At 42.4% G+C, this 19,610-nt stretch overlaps 1 protein-coding gene across 2 annotated transcripts in view; it reads right to left on the reverse strand.

The window, feature by feature from the left end:
- Nucleotides 1-19,610, reverse strand: part of ADGRA1 (adhesion G protein-coupled receptor A1) — a 738,392-nt gene that overhangs the window by 130,777 nt on the left and 588,005 nt on the right. For both annotated transcript variants that reach the window (XM_066601012.1, XM_066601013.1), the window contains one exon: nt 1,779-1,902. In XM_066601012.1, coding sequence (XP_066457109.1) covers nt 1,779-1,902 — 124 coding nt within the window. The remainder of the gene's footprint in view (nt 1-1,778; nt 1,903-19,610) is intronic.

Genomic DNA, 19,610 nt, shown 5'->3' on the forward strand with positions numbered 1-19,610 from the left:
ATCAACTGATTACAATGAAACCGTGGTTTTCGTATCTTTGTTTTTTGTACCTGTTCTCCCCTGTTTTGTAAGCGCTGCGGAATATGTTGGTGCTACATAAATAAAGATTTTTATTACTTTACAACACAATATTGCTCCCTGTCATATAACATTGTATGAGGTGGGATAATTAAGTTAAAAACAGGAAGCCATTTTCTCCAACAGGCACTTCTATAACAAACTAGACATAGTACAGCATAATGTAAAAAAACGAACACCATTGTGTATTCCTTGAGAGGCTCCTCTACTCTTTACAAAGCTATCAAGCCACCTCAAAAATTCTCCAAGTGGCTCCAAATATGTAAAAGTGCCAAACAGTCATATAGTTACCAGTTAAATTTCCACATAGTTTCCATGCCACCAATTCCACGGTTTGTGCCATGTCACCACAATAGTGGTGTGCCATCCATACTCATGTTACCCCTGCCGCCAGTATCTGCCTCAGGGACTGTTCACACCAATTTCAGAAGATCCCTTTGGAACCTCTATTATTGAATTCCAATGAAAAACAGAACAAAATAGAACATCATGCTTTGCTATTTTATTCTGTAAAATGATGGAAACCCGTCCGGAAACTGAACTTGCCCCATTGTAGTCAATAGGAATCATTTGGCGCCATTTGGTTGCATCATACGATGGTTCCATTTTGGTGCAGGTTGCCGTTTTCCTGTTCTATAATGGAGCAGGAAAATGATAACAAAAAATTGCCAATGTGAAGACAGCTGTAGTCATGTGTTGTGTGCAAGACACTATCATGGCCGAGGATGTAAAGAAAACATAACAGGGTCACACCACCAGCAACAGAGGAACGGCAAGGAATTTCAACGGCAAGTATATTACTATTTATTTACTTTTTGAACCAGTTGGAGTTTATTTTTTAGGGTTTTGAAACTCTTGTAAAACCTAAATAATTGTTCAAGTTTTGAACTTATTCCCTATTCACAAGATAGCAGATAAGTGCCCAATTGATGGGGGCCTAGCTACTGAGACCCCCTACTGGAGGTACCGTGTTCCCCCCATATGAATGGAGCCTGCATGCTCTATATGTATGCAGGGGATTTGGTGCTCAGTAACAGAAAAAAATGGCTTTCCAAGGGGAACGTTCACTTCAAGGTACCCTATGAGTCCAACTCTTTGCATTGGTGGGATATTTCCCATATTCAGCATTGTACCATATTTTTCGCTCTGGACGATAAGACGCACCCACGCTTTAGAGGCAGAAAATAGGGAAAAAATATTTTGAACTCACCCAGGGACAATGCAGGGAAAAGTACCGGGTGACAGAGCAGAAGGAGCAGCAGAGCTCCGTGACAGCGGCACTTGTGTACGGGCCGAGGAAGCTGATTGGTGGAGGCAGGGGAGCAGCAGCAGCAGTTCCCGCCGGCACTCACCACCAATCAGCAGTATGTAAGGGGTGGCAATGCCGAGTGAGCGAACTAGTAAATTATTGCGCGTTTGTTCGCACGATAACGAGTTTGTATGTGCAACCGCGATTTAATACGCACGATCATACGTTAAACTCCCAATTGCGCCGGCAATCTTGAATTTCGGTACGTTCGCTCTATAAGATGCACTGACTCCCCCCCCCCCCCCCACTTTATGCGGAAGAAAAGCGCTTCTCATAGAGCAAAAAATACGGTATTTTACCCGCGATTCCATCCAGTGCAATGTTTTCTCAAGTGCCTCATTTAATCTACATTTCAAGAAGTCTACTAGACAAAGCTGCGAACGTTACTTACAGACTGGCATATTATGGGATAGCCTGTTCGATTGATTCCTCCAGCAAACACAGCAAAAGTGAGCGCAGTGTGGAAACAGAAATTAAGTAGCATATGCCATCCTTTTCTGCTGATTCGGATAGTGCTGTAGATGAAAACAGAGACAGATTAAGTGTGGGCACGTAATATAAAAGCAGACTTAATTATAAAAATAGTTTACGCTTTGTTTGGATATAGAGAGATGACAAGCTGTGCTCATATTTCATAAAGCAATGAGAGATTTAACCGGTTATTCCCTTTACAAAGCGCATATCTAACAAATCTACAATACACGGTTCACATGAGCAACGCCAAGCTGTAAATCTTACTAGCTTGGCATAGAATACCAACGTGTCTTTTGGATCCACTATTTTCATGGACCTAGTTTTAAAGGTGAACACACCATAAACTGGTACGATCCCCATAGAACATCCTAAGTACTGGCATAGACCCTGGTTAAAAACAGGCATACAGATGTGTCATCCCTTAACTTCTCTTGGTTCGATATATCACAAGACATGTAGACTCTCATACTTAAAAAATGTCTATCTGTGAGGCATACCTCAGACGGATACCATCTGTTGGCCAACCCTAACCCATAAACATAAGTCACCAGTGTATAGGGAGAGACCTGTTTATCGAACTGGGCATGGAGAGTTAGATGGGGAGCCTTCACGATGACTCTTCCACCCGTTTCCGGCCACTTTTTAAGTTGTTATCTCTTAAATGCAGCAGTGTTTCATAGTACAACCTAGCTCTTTCTCTAATGAGAAAACCGTTGGGATTTTGTGCTGCCCGTAATTCGAGAAGCATGAATTTCATGGTAGGTTCCTTCTAATATGTTAGCAGCCCATTGGTCAGGTCATGGTAAAATATGAATGTGGGTATTAAAAGTGGACATGGTTTATTTCGTGCACTGTGGTTGTTGTGTCAGTCACAACTGTCTTTAGGAGGTACATCCCTGCTAGTCTAGAGTAGTAAAACGGGTTAATGGTCACATTCTTGGTGGCCTACAGAAGTGAAGGAATTCATCTCAACACACCAGGTAGTCTAGAGTAGTAAATGGGTCAAAGGGGTTGTACCACAATTAACTATGCAATGGAAGCCTGATTGGTGGGGTCTCACCGCTGAGATCCTCAGCAATCCTGAGAACAGGGGTCCCATTTCCCTTCTTCTCATGACTACGGGCTTGTTGTACTCACATACAATGATGTTGAATGGAGCAATGGTTGCACATCGTGCCATTCATTTTAGTAAGACGGAAATAGCCAACTACAAGCACTTGGCTATCTCTGGCAGTCTCATTGAAGAGGAATGGAACAGCATTGCACATGTGCGGCTGTCCTTCCAGTCAATCTCTTCCACACTGTGTGGGCAGGGTGGGAGGTGCAGTGAGCCCACAGTGCGGAGAAGAAGGGGAAAGGGGGGGAAATGGGACCATCATTCTTGGGATCAGTGAGGATTTCAGTGATGAGGCCACCACAGATTAGACTTTTTATCATCTATCCAAACTACAGGCATCATGTTATAGGAGAAGCTGAGCAAATGAATATATAGTTTTATTTAAAATATTTCCATAACTTGTATTTTATTCATTTAAACTTCTGCACATTTTTGGCTTAGGAGTCCAATGGGCGGTCCTATCAATGATTGACAGTCTTCGCTGTATGTACAGTCATACACAGATACCTGTCAATCACTGATAGGACCGCCATTGGACTGTTCAGCTCAGAATGTGCAGAAGTTAAATGAATAAACTTTAAACGGACTCTTTCCCCATAAAACTATATATATCAGTCTGCTCAGCTCTTCTATAACATCATGTAGTTTGGCCAGCATATTCGAGCAGACAGACATCCTATAATTTACATATCCCTGATAGTCTAGAATAGTGAAGGGGTTAATATGCACACCCCTACTGGTAGATGGATTAATGATTATATCCTTGGTCTGTAGCAATAAAGGGATTGCTTTAGACATTTTCAATGTTCTACAATCATCAAGGGGGTTAATGGCCAGAACCCTGGTGCCCTAGTGTACTGAAGTGTTTAATGCCAACTTCGAGGGAACCTGCACTTGGGAGATTTAACAGTTGCACCTGATATTCTCGTGGATTATCTCATATCGGATAGCACTCAGACATTCCGTTCATGTGTTGCCCGATGTACTAAACATGGCACATATAGATGAGCGAGCACGCTCGGTTAAGGCTGATACTCGAGCGAGCATTGGTCTTCTCGAGTAACTGCATACTCGTCCGAGCAAATGCGCTGCCCCCCCGCCCCCCATTTGCTCGGACAAGTATGCAGTTACTCGAGAAGACCAATGCTCACTCAAGTATCAGCCTTAACCGAGCATTTGAGTAAAAAAAGCCCATGAGCATACACCCACCCATTCAAATGAATGGGTGGCATTTCTGCTTGATTTTCAGATAGATTTTTTGGTCCGTAAATTGGATATAAATATCATCCACGTGGATGTAACCTCGTGGTGATCACCAAGTCTTCTACACTTCTATAGGAGTAATCGAGGTTGATAGGTACATCCCTGGTGATCTAGGGTGGTTAAACTGCATGTTGGTTGGTATTCACTTCTTGGAAAAATAGCTTCAGCAAAAAAAGACAGGACATAAAAAATTGGTTTTAAGCTTAAATATGTAGGAAATGCAAATATGTCCTCAAGTACAGGATATTAGTAATGCTTCCGCTACAGCACTGGGGATCATCTGTATTAAAACTTTAACAATAAGCCAATTTGTGATTTTTTTCATGCCGTCAGCAAACTACCAGTAAGCGTGAAATCGTAAACGTTTCTTTCACGGCATCAACCAAACCTAATACACTTCTACAGTTATATTACACACTATTTATATGCCCACCAAAAAAAGCAAATTACTACTTTTTTGTATGACTCATACACTGACAATCCACTCTGTGCTATTGTCAAGTCTATACAGAGAACATAATTTGAAGAACCGGCTATTACCAGAACACATTCTGTATCAAAGAGACATTTCTAACATCCTATGGGGAATAGGACTATCTGTTTGTCTTCTGGTCTCTTCAAAAAGAACAGCGCCCCCCTCAGGTTATCAGGCTCACATGCAACTGCTACCTGTACACGCCTTGGGTTACTTTCATATTGCATTTTTGGGATCTGTTTGACATATGCGCTGGAAATACCCACACAGCATAAGTCAAATAGATCCATAGTTCCACATTCACCAGACGAAGGCCCTTTTGGATTCCGGTTGGCTACTATACGTTGAGAATACCATTTTTTCCTGAATGGGGTAGTATAGTAGACTATGCTATTTCATCCAGAGGCTTACTATAAAAAATAGATATCTGTTAGGCTCTTTTCAGCCATCCAGGCTATAATGGTATTCAATTAACGGATACGTCATGAAAAGCTATTGAAAAGCTCATGATGTATCTTTTCAATAGATGCCTATGAGGAATTACATATATTGTTATCTGACACCCATAGACCATTTAAGACTCTTTTTAGACTATGTTTTGACAATCCAGTACTGATTCCATCCTGCATGCAGAAATCTTCATGGGGACGGAAAGCAAGACAGAATTGGGATGGAACCACAGTGGTAAATATAACAGATGGAGAGTTTTTGGTCCTTGTTGCACACAGTTTCCATCCTAATCAGTCTTTTAAACTGGATAGGAAAGCTATAACAAATTTAGAATGAAATCTCATCCACTTGACTTGTACCATAATACAACGCATATTTTCCACATGCAAATCTGTAGTGGAAATGAGTGTATCCACCTCACATGAATAAATCTGTCATGTCCTGTATGACTAGTTAACATGATCGAAAGTGACTACTTACGTTCAAAAGACAGCAGGTGTAAAAAGTCTTTTTGGACTAACGAGTAATTCTACAACTAGTTATAACAAAGTACTGGGAACTACATAGACATATATGGTAGAACCGCCCAAACTGTATCGGTCCCTCAAGCGGAGCACTCACCCTGAAAAGGGTGACCCTGCCGTGGAAGAGAGACTGGGATCAGTTTAAGACACACTGGCGACTAATGACCGTAACAGCAATGCTAAGAGACTAAATTCAAACACAATACTAAACTGACAGAAACTCTGCTACTAAGTACTGGAGGGACTAAAAAACACAGAGAATACCCTAGCACCACCATAGGCCAGCACACACACACAGTATAACCGGCACGATTAGGACTAAGGGGTGGGCTTATATATTTTATAACGATACCTGATTGGCTGACTGGGTTAAATGACAACCCAACCAGTAGAGATGAGCGAACGTGCTCGGCCCCGCCCCTTTTTCGCCCGAATACCGCGATTTTCGAGTACTTCACTACTCGGGTGAAAAGTACTCGGGTGCGTCGGGGGGCGGGGAGAGGCGTGGCGGCGTAGGGGGTAGCAGCGGGGAACAGGGGGGAGCCCTCTCTCTCTCCCTCTCCCCCCCACTCCCCGCTGCAACCCCCCGCGCCGCCACGGCGACCCCCGAATTTTTTCGCCCGAGTACGGAAGTACTCGAAAATCGCGGTATTCAGGCGAAAAAGGGGCGGGACCGAGCACGTTCGCTCATCTCTACCAACCAGCCAATCAGCGTTGGCATCAGAGGCAGATGTTACTCCCTCAGTGTCCAGCGCACAAAGACACAGTGCATGTGCCACCCGACATGGCCAGGGTGCCTTGCTGACATCATCCAGACCCGACAGGAAACCTGGAAGTCACTACATTATCAGCACTATCACTATGCCCTGTCATCTGTCACTCAAAGGGTATAACAGATACCATTTTTTTAAGAGGATGATATTATATCCTTCGGGTAACAGTTGCCTATCCATCCAAGACTCCGTCAGACGTAGACTCTTCCCGGAACATAAGTTTAACAGAAGTCATTAACGCAGTGTTAAGGAGGGTTATAGATATGTTTCTGTCTATGAGTTAGATATACACATAATGGGTTTTATGCAGTGTTAAAGGGCAGCATTAAATTCAGATCTCTTGATAGTTTAGATAATGTACAACATTTGGAAATAATGCCATTCGCTGAGGAGCCGCTGATGTCTGGCAGACAGCTTGACATCAGGATGAACATTCCAGTAAACCCGAATTTCTGTAACCTATAAAGGCCAAATCACATTCTCATCTGAGGCGAGCATTTTCTCAATTTTTCATTTGATTTAAACATTTTACTGATCTGCAGAAGCCGGGTGATTATGATTATTTTCCATTTCTCCCAGCTAAAGCACTTCTCTCCAGTCCTTATCATACCTACTTTACCTAGTGATTTAAGGATTTTAAATTGTTGGATTTCTGTAACACTATTGTATGTGATAAACATATTGGAATGAGGTTTTTAAGCAGTTCCTCTAAGGGGCTGCACTTTTCTGCTAGAGTCGGCATAAAAACTCTTACTTTTATAAAGTTCAAGGAAAATATAGACACCGTTGGGTCCAGAAGTAACTACACACTGACACAATATTCATCATTTACTCTCTGCACACCACACCAATGGATTTGCAACAAGACTATCAATATGTAATTAAAACAAAGACTTTAATCTTTAATTCAAGGGGTTTAAGAAAAAAATTTGCATTAACACTTTATGAATTACAGCCATTGTTTTCTACAAAATCCTTCCATTTTCACTGGCTCTGGTTTAGGACACAAGAATTTAACAGCAACTGGTTTTCTTGCACACACTTGATAGTTACACTCCTGGTGCACAGAGGACGGTCATGCTTAATGGTTCTGCACATTACAGGGTGGAAAAAGACTGGTGATTCCTTCCCCTGGTCAGACCTGCTAGGAAGTGATGCTGGAGATTGGTAGATAATAATACTTGAGGCAAGTCAGGGTTATTTGAGGTATTAGGAATAGAGATGAGCGAGCATACTCGCTAAGGGCGATTGCTCGAGCGAGCATTGCCCTTAGCAAGTACCTGCCCGCTCAAGAGAAAAGGTTCGGGTGCCGGCGTGGGGGAGCGGTGAGTTGCGGCAGTCAGCAGGGGGGAGTGGGGGGTTGGGGGAGAGAGGGAGAGAGAGATCTCCCCTCCGTTCCTCCCCGCTCTCCCCCGCAGCTCCCTGCCTGCCGCCGGCACTTGAACCTTTTCTCTCGAGCGGGCAGGTACTCGCTAAGGGCAATGCTCGCTCGAGCAATTGCCCTTAGCGAGTATGCTCGCTCATCACGAATTAGGAACCTTTTAAATAGTACAGAATTAGAATGCGTAGACATTTCTGTCAACAATGTTATCCCTATGGGGCTTGAACTTAGCACCTGTTAAAAGCAGTGCATTTTTACGTCTAGACCGAAGGACTCAATTCCGCAGTGGAAAATGATGTCTTGAGGAATTGTTGTTGCGAATTACTAACATACAGGAGATGTAATTTCAAAATTAATCACTTAGTGACCAAACCTTTTTGATTTTTTGTCCATTTTTGTTTTTTTCTCCCCTCTTTTGAAAAAGCCGCAACTCCTTTATTTGTCCATCAACGTAGCTGTATGAGGGCCTGTTTTTTTGTGGGACAAGTTGTATTTTTAATAGTACTATTTAATGCACCATATAATGTACTAAAAAATGTAAAAAAATTCTAAGTGGCGAAAAATGGAAAAAAAATAAAATTCCGCCATCTTTCGGTGCGCCTTGTTTCTACAAAAACTGAAATAAAAATTATATGATGACTTTATTCTATGGGACAGAATGATTACTACGATACAAAAATTATATAGCTTTTTTTTTTTGCGGTACTACTTGTATTTTTTTTCCGAGATATAATTTTTTTTTTTCAATTATTTTCTGCCGCCATCTTCTGAGCGCTATCATTTTTTAATTTTTCCGTTGATGTAGTTGCGCAAGGATTTATTTTTTGCAAGTTGTCCTGTAGTTTGCGTTGGTACCATTTTGGAATGCATATGAGTTTTTGATCGCTTTTTATTGCATTCATACTTGGAGATGGAGTGAGCAAAAAAAGCGCATTTCCAGCGTTCTTTTTTTTTTTTCTGACGACATTCACTGTGCGGGGTAAGTAATGCGTTAATTTGATATATCGGATTTTTACGTACGAGGCGATACCAAATATTTAGATTATTATATTAGAAATATGGCAAAAGGTTTTTTTTCTTACTTTTTTTTATTAATTAGTAAAACTTTATTGATTTTATTTTTACCTTTTTTTAGAATGCGATGCGTTGATCACTTCTGCAGTATGATGTAAAGCCATAGCATTACATCATACTGCAATCTGACAGGCAGTCTATCAAGCCACCCCATGGGGATGGCTAGATAGACATTCTGCCATGACAGTCCTGGGGCCTTTCAGAAGGCCCCCGGCTGCCATGACACCTGCTCGGCTCCCTGCCATTTCAATGCGAGGGAGCCGTACGGGACCGCTGAACATTGGCCAGGGGATTTAAATACCGCTGTCAGAATTGACAGCGAAATTTAAAGGGTTTACAGCTCCGATGAGCCACGCAACTCATCGGAGCTGTTGCCTGTGAGTGTCAGCTCTAATAAACAGCCAGCACCCATGGTATATGGAGGGAGATAGTCGCGCGATTTCCCTCCATACATGTCCTACAACGGCAGGACGCAAAAACACTATAGGGTGGTCACTAAAGGGTTAAGGTCTGCCGAATAAAACACAGGAACTTTTTCAAGACAAACTGCAGAATACATTACACAATTAAAAACGCAACACAATCCACACTAATTGAGAAAATCGGCACCTGCCCTGCGTCCGGCGGACAATCCTGTCCTGTGTGAAAGGTCCCTGAAGGAAACTATTGCAAAGTCAGTTGAATTTTTTTGCTCAATAAGAGCTTTTACCCACTAGCGTTTTTTTTTAAGGATATCGCTGCGTTTTTTTCAATGAGACTTTCTAATGTTAAATTCGCATTGCACAAAACAAAAATCGAAAGTTTGTGCATTTGCAATTTTTGTGCGATGCGATTTTAACATTAGAAAGTCCTATTGAAAAAAAACGCAGGGATATCGCAGAGTTACGAAAAAGCCGCTCGTGGGTAAAAGCCCTCTTCGCATTTTGCAGTATCTTCGTATTCTCTTGGAATGCAAACTGAATATTGAAATGTCCACAGATGTTAATCTGACACAGAGGGTCCCCACTGTGCCCATGAAAAAAAACTGCTTAATTACATACTGTATATCCTACATAAAGATGATAAATACAGTATATTAAATACCCCCCCAGGCAATGAGAAATGATTAGGTCGTGGATATTTTATTTTTTAAATTGTGTTTTTCAACAGAAAAAGGATTTTTTTTTTAAAGTCACACAATAGCCCTTTTAGATGGAACGATTATCGGTAAAAAAAACTTGGTCAAACAAGGGCGAAACTATATTACGTGTTATAGTCACCCTTCAGAAGGGTCGGTGATCCGGGGATTATTCTGATGGTCAGATTGGAGTCAGGAAGGAATGGGGAAAGTTTGCTTCTACCTCATTCTTTATTTTTCTCTTCCTCAGGATCACCATGGGGGGTAGGGGGGGGGGGGGTCATAGGCTGAACCAGATGGATGGATGTCTTTTTTTGGGCCTTACATACTATGTTACTATAATCCTTCAGTCTAAGCGCAAGCCGACGGCTGAACCACAAGTGATAATCATTCACTTTTCGATCACCATTAATTTTATGCAGCCATAAAAATCAGTCGTTGACTGGTTCGATTCTGCAACAAATGTAATGTGAATAAGCCAATGATGTATCCGTCCGTCAGTACAGGCTGTATAAGTGAACTCATGTGGTGGGAACGGACCCTTACATGTTTCACTACGTTGCACCGTGACTTGACTGTTTATATATTTGCACTTCAATGGAATCTGTCTGCACTCCACTCCCTGCGCCTTCCCATTACTAAGTGGCATCCATGATTTGTACATTCGTATCCTTTTTATTATAGACTGTTGTGTGTTGTTTCTGATCTCTCAGTATTTTTTCTGTGAGTCTCTGAAGTGTCTTTTTGGTTTGAAATGTTTTTATATTTGCTGTTGTTTTGCCTTGTCTTGAATAAAATGCGATATGGCTTTGATTTTTGGGACTGCAGGTATTATGCATCACTCTTCTCTTCTGTACCTGTAGTCTTGGCTTTGATGCATACGCAGCACTCTTCCTTTGATACTAATGGCTGTGCCAGCTTTTCTCTTTGCTTGCAGAACAAAAAAGAGACAGAGGCTCTTAATACCATTTTTGGTACCTTGAGGGCTTGCCCCTTACCACTAGGCCCTTTGTATCACTTTGGCCTCCACTGATGTCATCTTCTGACATCAGTTAAATGCAAGATCCCTTTAGTTGTGCCAGGGAAAGACTCATCAAAGAGTTTTTAACCCCTTAGCAACATCCTCCATACACGTAGACCTGGGTGCAACAGTTGTGATAGGAGGTATCTAACAAATATCTATCAGCTCTTACAAAAGGCATTTAAATTACGGTACTCTTAAACTATTCCCCTGCAATGGGATTTTGGGGTTTTGTTTGTGTTTCATGGCAGCTTGGGGCCTTATGAAGTCCCCCAGAGCTGCCACATATTTCTACCTATTAAACTGTGCCTGGGGCATGGCTTAATAGAATGCCTGCAAAATACGATATACTGCAATACAGAACTTCAAACAATCACAGGTCAAGTTCTCTGCAGGGACTATGAAAAAAAGACGCTAAAAATAAGAGAAATAAAGTTTTATATTTATCTAAAAAATAAAAATGTTAAAAATAAAAAAAAAACCTTTTCCCATTTCTAAAATAAAAAAAGAATACAAAAAACATATAACATTTAGTCACATATACCCCAAAATAGGAGCAATGGAAACTATAGGGCGTTCCACGAAAAATAATCCTTCATGCAATACCATGGACAAAAAAAATAAAAAATTTATGGCAAGATATTTTTTTTTTCAGGGCTCAGTCAGACGAGCAGATTTTTCCTGCATGTATAGGTGCGGGAAACAATTCACAAAATGCATGTATAAAAATCGCATGACTGAAGCGTCAGATGCGTTTTTAAATTCGCAAATAAAGTGCGGTCCCATTACTATCCCCAGCTGCAGCTATTAGACCTGCAGCAGGGGATTGCTTGGATGTGAAACTCCTGGATGTCATCCTCAGCATGGATCCTTCACATGATCTCATAGGAGAAGTGGCTTGATAAAGGCCAATTGTAGGCCGAAACGTTGCCTAATTTTTAACCTATGGAGCAATAAAGATTATTATGCTAAAATCGAAAACCGTTCTCGCACCATTCTATGCTGCCATATCTTGAAGAATGTGAAACTCCTGGATGCTGTCATATCCAGGGGCTTCACCTTGTCGTCAAAGGGGTCGGCGGCAGCAGCGCCAGCCCCATTAAAAACATAGGGAGTGCATCTCGCTCCCCTGTCACAGCTGTGACAGCTGTGAAAACAAAATGGTAAAGCAGCACGAAGGCATCCGATTCCTTACTTTTCAGGCAGTTTTCATATTAAAATCCCAAGCCTTATTGACTCCAATACATAAGCAATGTTTTGGCCATGCTTCCCTGGTCTTTCTCAAGCTTATACAGGACATACAGATACACAACATATATAGCAACCAACCACCAATGTACACAATATAGCTTCCATAAGCAAAGCTTGGAGTATTCGGTGCTGTTGACAACCTCTGTAATGCATAGCTGTGACAGCTGTGGTAGAGGACCGCAATGCTATCCCATTGCTTTCAATGGGGACGGCACTGCTGCCGCCCCATTGCAAGCAATGGGATGAAGGCAATCCCCGCAGCAATGATTTTTGTGGGTGGGGGGCCTGAAATATAAGCCTTACCCCGAAAATCATCCATAGCTGTTAAAAAAAAAGAAACAAAAATGTAACTCAACTAGAAGTGCTGTCTGGCTCTTCTCCCCCTTCCCGGCTGTCTTCTTCTATATTTCTGGTGGCCAGGGATTGAAAAATCCTTGCATCCAGAAAGCGCTGCCTCTGATTGGCTGAGCACTGTGACTAATCAGAGGCAGTGCTCAGCTGTCATTCAATGAATGGTTGAGCGCTGCCTCTGACTGGTCACAGTGCTCAGTCAATCAGAGGCAGCACTTTCTGGAGGCAGGGATTTTTCAATCCCCGGCCACCAGAATACACAGAAGACTGCGGGGGACAGGGAGAAGCAACGAAGAGCGCTTCTAGGTGAGTAACATTTTTTTTCTAACAGCTAGGGATGATTTTTGGGGTAAGGCTTCTATTTCATGCCCCCCCTACCCCCGAAAATCATTGCCTTCATCCTATTGCTTTCAATGGGGCAGCAGCAGCGCGGTCCTCTGCCGCAGCTATGACACCTGTGACAACTGTGGTAGAGGATTCCTTCATCCCTGCGGTCCCCATGGGGATGAAGGAATCCTCTGCCATAGCTGTCACAGCTGTCATAGCATGATGTACTCCCTATGTTTTCAATGGTGCCGACACTGCTGTCACCGGCCCCATTGACAACAAGGTAAAGCCCCTGGATGTGACAACATCCAGCAGTTTCACATCCAAAGAATCCCCTTCTGCAGCTATCACAGCCTCAGCAGGGGATAGCGATCCTCTTCCATTGTTTTCAATGGGGCCGCACTAAATGTGCGAATTTGAGGATTGTGTGCGACTTGCGAAACGCTGTCCTATCTTTTGCAGGTGGGAATTTTATTGGCATCTAAAAAACGGACGTGTGACCGCTTTCATTGGAAACCATTGGTTCTAATAGATGTGAATCGAAAACGCAACTATACATATGTTTCAAATTCGCTAGTCCGACTGAGCCCTTAGGGCTTAGTCACACGGGCGCATTGGAACCCATACACGGGCGCCGATGCTCCCGTGTGACTGAGCCCTTACTGCAGAAAGAAGACGGCTGTACTTCAGACGGACGACTCCCCGCAGCGCTGAAGAAAGAACACATGACCGGCAATGAAGCCGATCACATGTTCTTTCTCTCGGCACTGCAGAGCGACGTCCGTCCTGAAGTGCGTCCGTCTTCTTCCTGCAGTAACATGGGCGCCAGTGTAAATAAGCCCTTCAAGTAGCACAGGTAAAAAAACTATTTAAATTTGTTATTAATCACATAGACCCACAGAAAAAAGTCAACATGTAATGTTTACTGCACCATGTATGCAGCAAAAACAGCCCCCCCCCCCAAAAAAAAAATACCACAACTGTGTTTTTTTTTATTTCATCCACTTAGAATTTGTTTTATATTTTTCATTACATATAGATCTTTGAAAAACCTATTCAACAAAAACAAGCCCTCTGTTGGCTATATCGACAGAAAAATTTTAAAAAGTTGTGACTTTTTGAAAGTGGGAAGAAAAAAGACAAACATGAAAAAGAAATAATACCGTAGCCGTATCCCCAAGGCGCGATGAATGAATTATGAGTGGAGAGTGGAGCCACCTCTGAGTTACGCTATGGAGCCGTATCATTTCTAGGTATCCCTCTGAATGCGACTATTATGTGATCCTCTTACAAGGCTCACCAGTCTAAGCAATAAGCTAAGCTTCAATCTCCTTCCATTCCTGACAAATATTTCTGTGCTGCCAGAAAATTCTGATCTATTTCAAATTAATGGTGCGCTATGTGACAGCACAATACATCATATTGTAAAATGATACTATATCTAAATGAAACATAGTACTTCGCTTTATATAATGGTCTGCTGCCATGAAAAAAAATAAAAAAAATCTGGATAATTTTGTTTTTAGGGGCAATCAGGCGACATGCATATTCTAATGTAGTCAAATCTTATAAGTCAGGCTGTCTGATTTTAAATCAGCGCCGAAGAAAACAAGCCGTTAATCAAACTGCAAATCACACTTTAATAGACGAACCAGCTACTTTAAAGACTTGCTTTTCAGGACAGATTGTGTTCATCATCATGTCTAGAGTTTTAATTTCTTTCTTGCAATTTGCATTCAGCCCAAACCATCTTTTGCCGATTTAGTCATTTTTTCCCTACTTTTCTCTTGCTTCACACGATGGCTCGGAAATTCCTCTTAGGTAAATCTGCTCCTAGCATTCGTGGCATTACTGCACTACACAGTCGTTACAGTGGAAGATCCCAGCTTCTAGGGTCCATCAATCCTGGTTGACTTTTCCATTGTCAATCACACAAGACTCAAACATTCAGTTGATAATTACTACAGTCGTGATATTTAAGAGTATTTCATCCATTCTTACTAGAGATGAGCGAACGTACTCGTCCGAGCTTGATGCTCGGGCGAATATTAGGGTGTTCGGGATGTTCGTTATTCGTAACGAGTACCACGCGGTGTTCGGATGTTCGGGTTACTTTAACTTTCTTCCCTGAGAAATCTTTTCTATATGCGCTCAATGGGGCCGGCGGCAGCAGCGCCAACCCCATTGAGAACATATAGAAGACAAATCCTTCTTCTCTGCCACAGCTGTAACAGCTGTGACAGAGAAGAACGATGTTTGCCCATTGAATTCAATGGAACCGGCAATACAGCCGACTCCACTGAATGCAATGGGCTGCCGGCGATCGCGGGATGAATTGTCGGAAAGGGGTTAAATATATAAGCCCTTCCCTGCAATTCATCCAGAAATGTGTAAAAATAAAAAATATATATATACTCACCTGGTGCCGGCAGACGGAGTTCAGCGCGGCAGGCTGCAGTTCTCCTGAACTGCTCTGAACAGCTGTGAGTAGTATTCAGCAGCCGGGGATTTAAAATCCCCGCCTGCTGAATAAGATGCCTCTGAATGGTCACAGCCTGGCCAATCAGAGGCCAGCCCTCACTCACACCCATTCATGAATTCATGAATGGGTGAGTGAGGGCTGCCTCTGATTGGCTCCGCTATTGTGGCTTAATAGTGGGACCTGTGAACTTGAGATGCAGCCCAACATGTAGCCCCTCGCCTGCCCTATCCGTTGCTGTGTCGTTCCCATCATTTTCTTGAATTGCCAAGATTTTCACACATGAAAACCTTAGCGAGCATCGGCGAAATACAAAAATGTTCCGGTCGCCCATTGACTTCAATGGGGTTCGTTATTCGAAACGAACACCCGAACATCGCGGGAAGTTCGTTTCGAATAACGCGAACCCGAACATTTTGGTGTTCGCTCATCTTTAATTCTTACTGGTCCATTCAATTTATATTTCAACGAAGAGAATGTAACAGAGAGGTTGACTATCTCTATCTGACCTTGGCATCGTTGGGGTTGCCTTTATGGCTTGGGTACTATTTCCAACTGCTATGCAAATGCTGATTTCTTCTACAGCCCTACATCAAATGAAAGGAGGGCTGGTGTCAAAAGTATCTTCATTCCATACAGACAAGTGGTCAGAACCCCTTGGGCTCCCTTCTACTGTACACCTCCATTTGGGGAACCATTATGCACTTTTCATGGACAAGAGGTGATAATGTAGAGGGGTTGTTGTAGGTGGGTCGTAATGTTCTGTTTAAGATGATGCACCTTACATATAATGTAATACATTAAATTGAAGTGTTTTATGTTACCTTTAAGCGGCGTATAGACCAAGTTACATTGGGGTGGTACACAAGAAGTCACGTAGGAGGTCAGGAACGCAGATATAAGAAACAGAAAGTGTTAGGAGCACAAGCCTATGACACAGATTTTGTGCAAGAGGTAGTTCTGCCACAATAAGGGGTCAGAAGCTAGTAATTCTATAAGGGGCACAGAGAGAGGACTAGTCATCTCCCAGGACCTGGGTGACTAGGATTGAACCTGTGTACTGCTCTAACTGTGACTGGCTAATGCTGTCCCGTGACGGTTGAAATAAATGTTCAAATGATGTAGTACCCTCGTAATGTGATTTCATGCCAGGCCAGATAAGCTTCCTGTGACCAGGCACACTACCAGAGACATGCTTCTCAACCCTACCAACCATGGGGAAAACCAGAAGAGGAGGTAGGGTGTTAGACCTTCCACTCAACAAAGCAGATGATGGGAAGCCTGGAGGCTGCCTTAGAGGAGCCCACCATGCTGGTGGACCTTACCCCAACCCATTCCAGATTGGGAACCTTTTCCACTCTGCCTGCCCTGGTGGTCCACAATAGCATGACCCTTCTCCATCTCTATTTCCCTTGGCCTATGGATTTTAAACTCAGGCCCTTATGTCTGAGGGGGCCCAAACGTGTGTATGCCACATTAGATGTAAATAATATTATAAATCGCAGATGGTAAGTATGGACTCTGTTTCAGATTTTGATTTGGAACCCAAGAGCTTCTAGTTAAACTGCTGGGGCTTGTTGAGTCTTAATTGTGCCAGGTATTTTTTGGCACTTACATATTGGCTGCAACACAAATGAACTGTACTTTCCAATGTCACATTTACACTCTTTTAATGTGGAAGGGCTTCTCTTACCACTAATGGGTACTGCTACCCTGTTATGTCATTGATGTCATCCTCCTCATTGCCCTTCTCTTCCTGTAATTAGTCATGCCTTTCTTTTTTTATAGAAGGACGATCCGCACTTAGGGTATGGTCTATACTTAGTATTCATTCACATTTGTGTATTTCTCACACATTTTTTGGTCGCATGAAAAAATACGCAGCATGTCCTATTTTGGTGCGTATTATGCACCAAAATAGGCCATAGAAGTGAGTGGCCTAGTGCAAATATGGAGTAAATATGCATGAAACAAGCGCATTCACTACATATTTGCACATCAAAACAATGGGCCCTTCTGCAGATTTTTTTGCACACATAGATACACTTAATTTTTACACATGCAAAAAAACTGCAGAAGGGCCAAAATATGCAGGGAATACAGAGAATAGGAGTTTTTTGGCATATTCATGGACCGAAATATGCTCATTTCCGTGTGAATGAGCCCTTGTGCTACACAGTGTTATAGCCAATGCAAAGATGTACTGGAGGAAGGCCCAACACGGATCGGTACCTGAATGTCCTGTAGACATCGGTGGATGACTTCCTGGATGATCTGTCCCTGTGATAACAGAAGGAGGCCACTTCAAGCACACTTTCCCATAGGCCGTACTACCAGTACTTACATTCCCTTACTTCAGTCATTGCAGCGGTCCCACGGAACTCAGAGAGACACATAAAGTGAATTACTGCTTCTCACATGCTACTCTTCAACTTTGAAATTGGGTATTCCTCTCTATCTATTATGGAGGCCAGAACACCAAATTTAAATCCATGTCCCGGGTCCCCTAAAGACTTGTTCACCATACCATCATGTAGTGCATCCATGCCTTCCTATTCATTTACACTATTGCTATTTCAATATAGGACACTTGTATTGAGAAGTAGCACCGGATCCATCTTGTTGACTATACCCTCTATAGGGGAAATTGTGCCAAGGGACGACTACTGGTCATTGGGTGATTGATATCAGGCAAATGTGGATGATTTTTTTAACTGGACCCCTTACAGCAGTATCACCTGTATTGTCCTGATCATGGCATGAATGGCACCCTTTAAAGAGCACTCAGTCAATGGACCACCAAGGCTTTCACTGAACATCTGCAGCCGTCCTGATCTGAAATCTATCCTAGAAATGACCTCTGACACTATTAACCCTTTCCAATCCAATTTGTATCCTGGTTTTCCTAGGGGGCTTACTCTTTTTCTGCTGTTATACAACAGCGCTATATGCTGGCTAAAGCCAGTACTGCATGAGGTGACACGTTGGATAGGCTCCGACAGCAGAGAGGCTGGCAATATACAGTAAGAGAACCCTGACGGGCGTCTTCCAACATCGGAGCTGTACAGCCTTAAATCATAATGTCTTTAGACATCAGACAGTGGATTGGAAAGGGTTAATTCCCAATATGGTCTGCTTTCAAAATGTGCATGAAAGATAACTGATGGAAGTCATGGAAGTTTCTTAGTGAACAAGCCTATCTATGGTATATTAAACAGAGAGTGCAAAGACAGTTCGGATTGTATTACTGAGTCTAGTAGGATGCCTTTCCGATCTGCACCAGATAGTGATATACTAGTGAATAGCAAACAAATTCAGGGTTCTCCATGTAAAATCTTGCAACTCTCGAATAATTACCATATACTTAATAGCAGCATTTTACTGCAGAGTGAAGTAGTTTCATGTATTTTATGCAGCAGTAACACTGAACGTTCCATAATACCCGGGATTCTTAAATATTTTTATGATCACATGCAGCATTATGTAGATATGTGCTTAGTTAATGGCACTGCTTTTAAAGACTTTGCAAAACTTTAATACATTCTTGGGGAGGGTGGTAGGAAAGGACGTATTTTTCCATTTACCAGAAAAATAGTAAAAAAATATTGTGCACAAAAAAAATCCCCAGAAAATTGAACCTCCTGCATGTAATGGTGGTTTCTTATCTGCGCTGGGGATTCCCAATAGAGCGGGAAAGGGGAATCCCTGTGGCCAAACGGTTCCATCTCTGGACAGAACCGAATAGCAGCAGGGAGACTTCATTGACTGTCCAACTGGCCAGCTTTTGGCGGGAAGAAAAAACGCTGCATGCAGCCCTTTTCCTATAGTTTTTTCTGCCGCATCGGTGATGGAATCTTTTTAATGAGGGTCAGTTGTTCCGGTTTTAAACCCTTGTGGGGGTTTCACATACAGGGGTTTTTTTTTTTTGAACCATAACTTAGCATTATTTCTGTTAGCTAAAGCCAGAAGTGAATTCATAAGGAATGAGAACAAGAAGGACTTCTACTTCTCCAACTTGCTGGATCCACTTCTGACTTTGGGTTAAAAAACTGCATCAAAAATGCAGTGGCATTTACAAAAAAAACACCTTACAGAAGACAGACAACTTAAACTTCAAGAGAACCTCTCTCTGTTTATACCCAGGAT

The sequence above is a fragment of the Eleutherodactylus coqui genome, chromosome 4 (genome assembly GCF_035609145.1).
Source record: "Eleutherodactylus coqui strain aEleCoq1 chromosome 4, aEleCoq1.hap1, whole genome shotgun sequence".
NCBI lineage: Eukaryota > Metazoa > Chordata > Amphibia > Anura > Eleutherodactylidae > Eleutherodactylus > Eleutherodactylus coqui.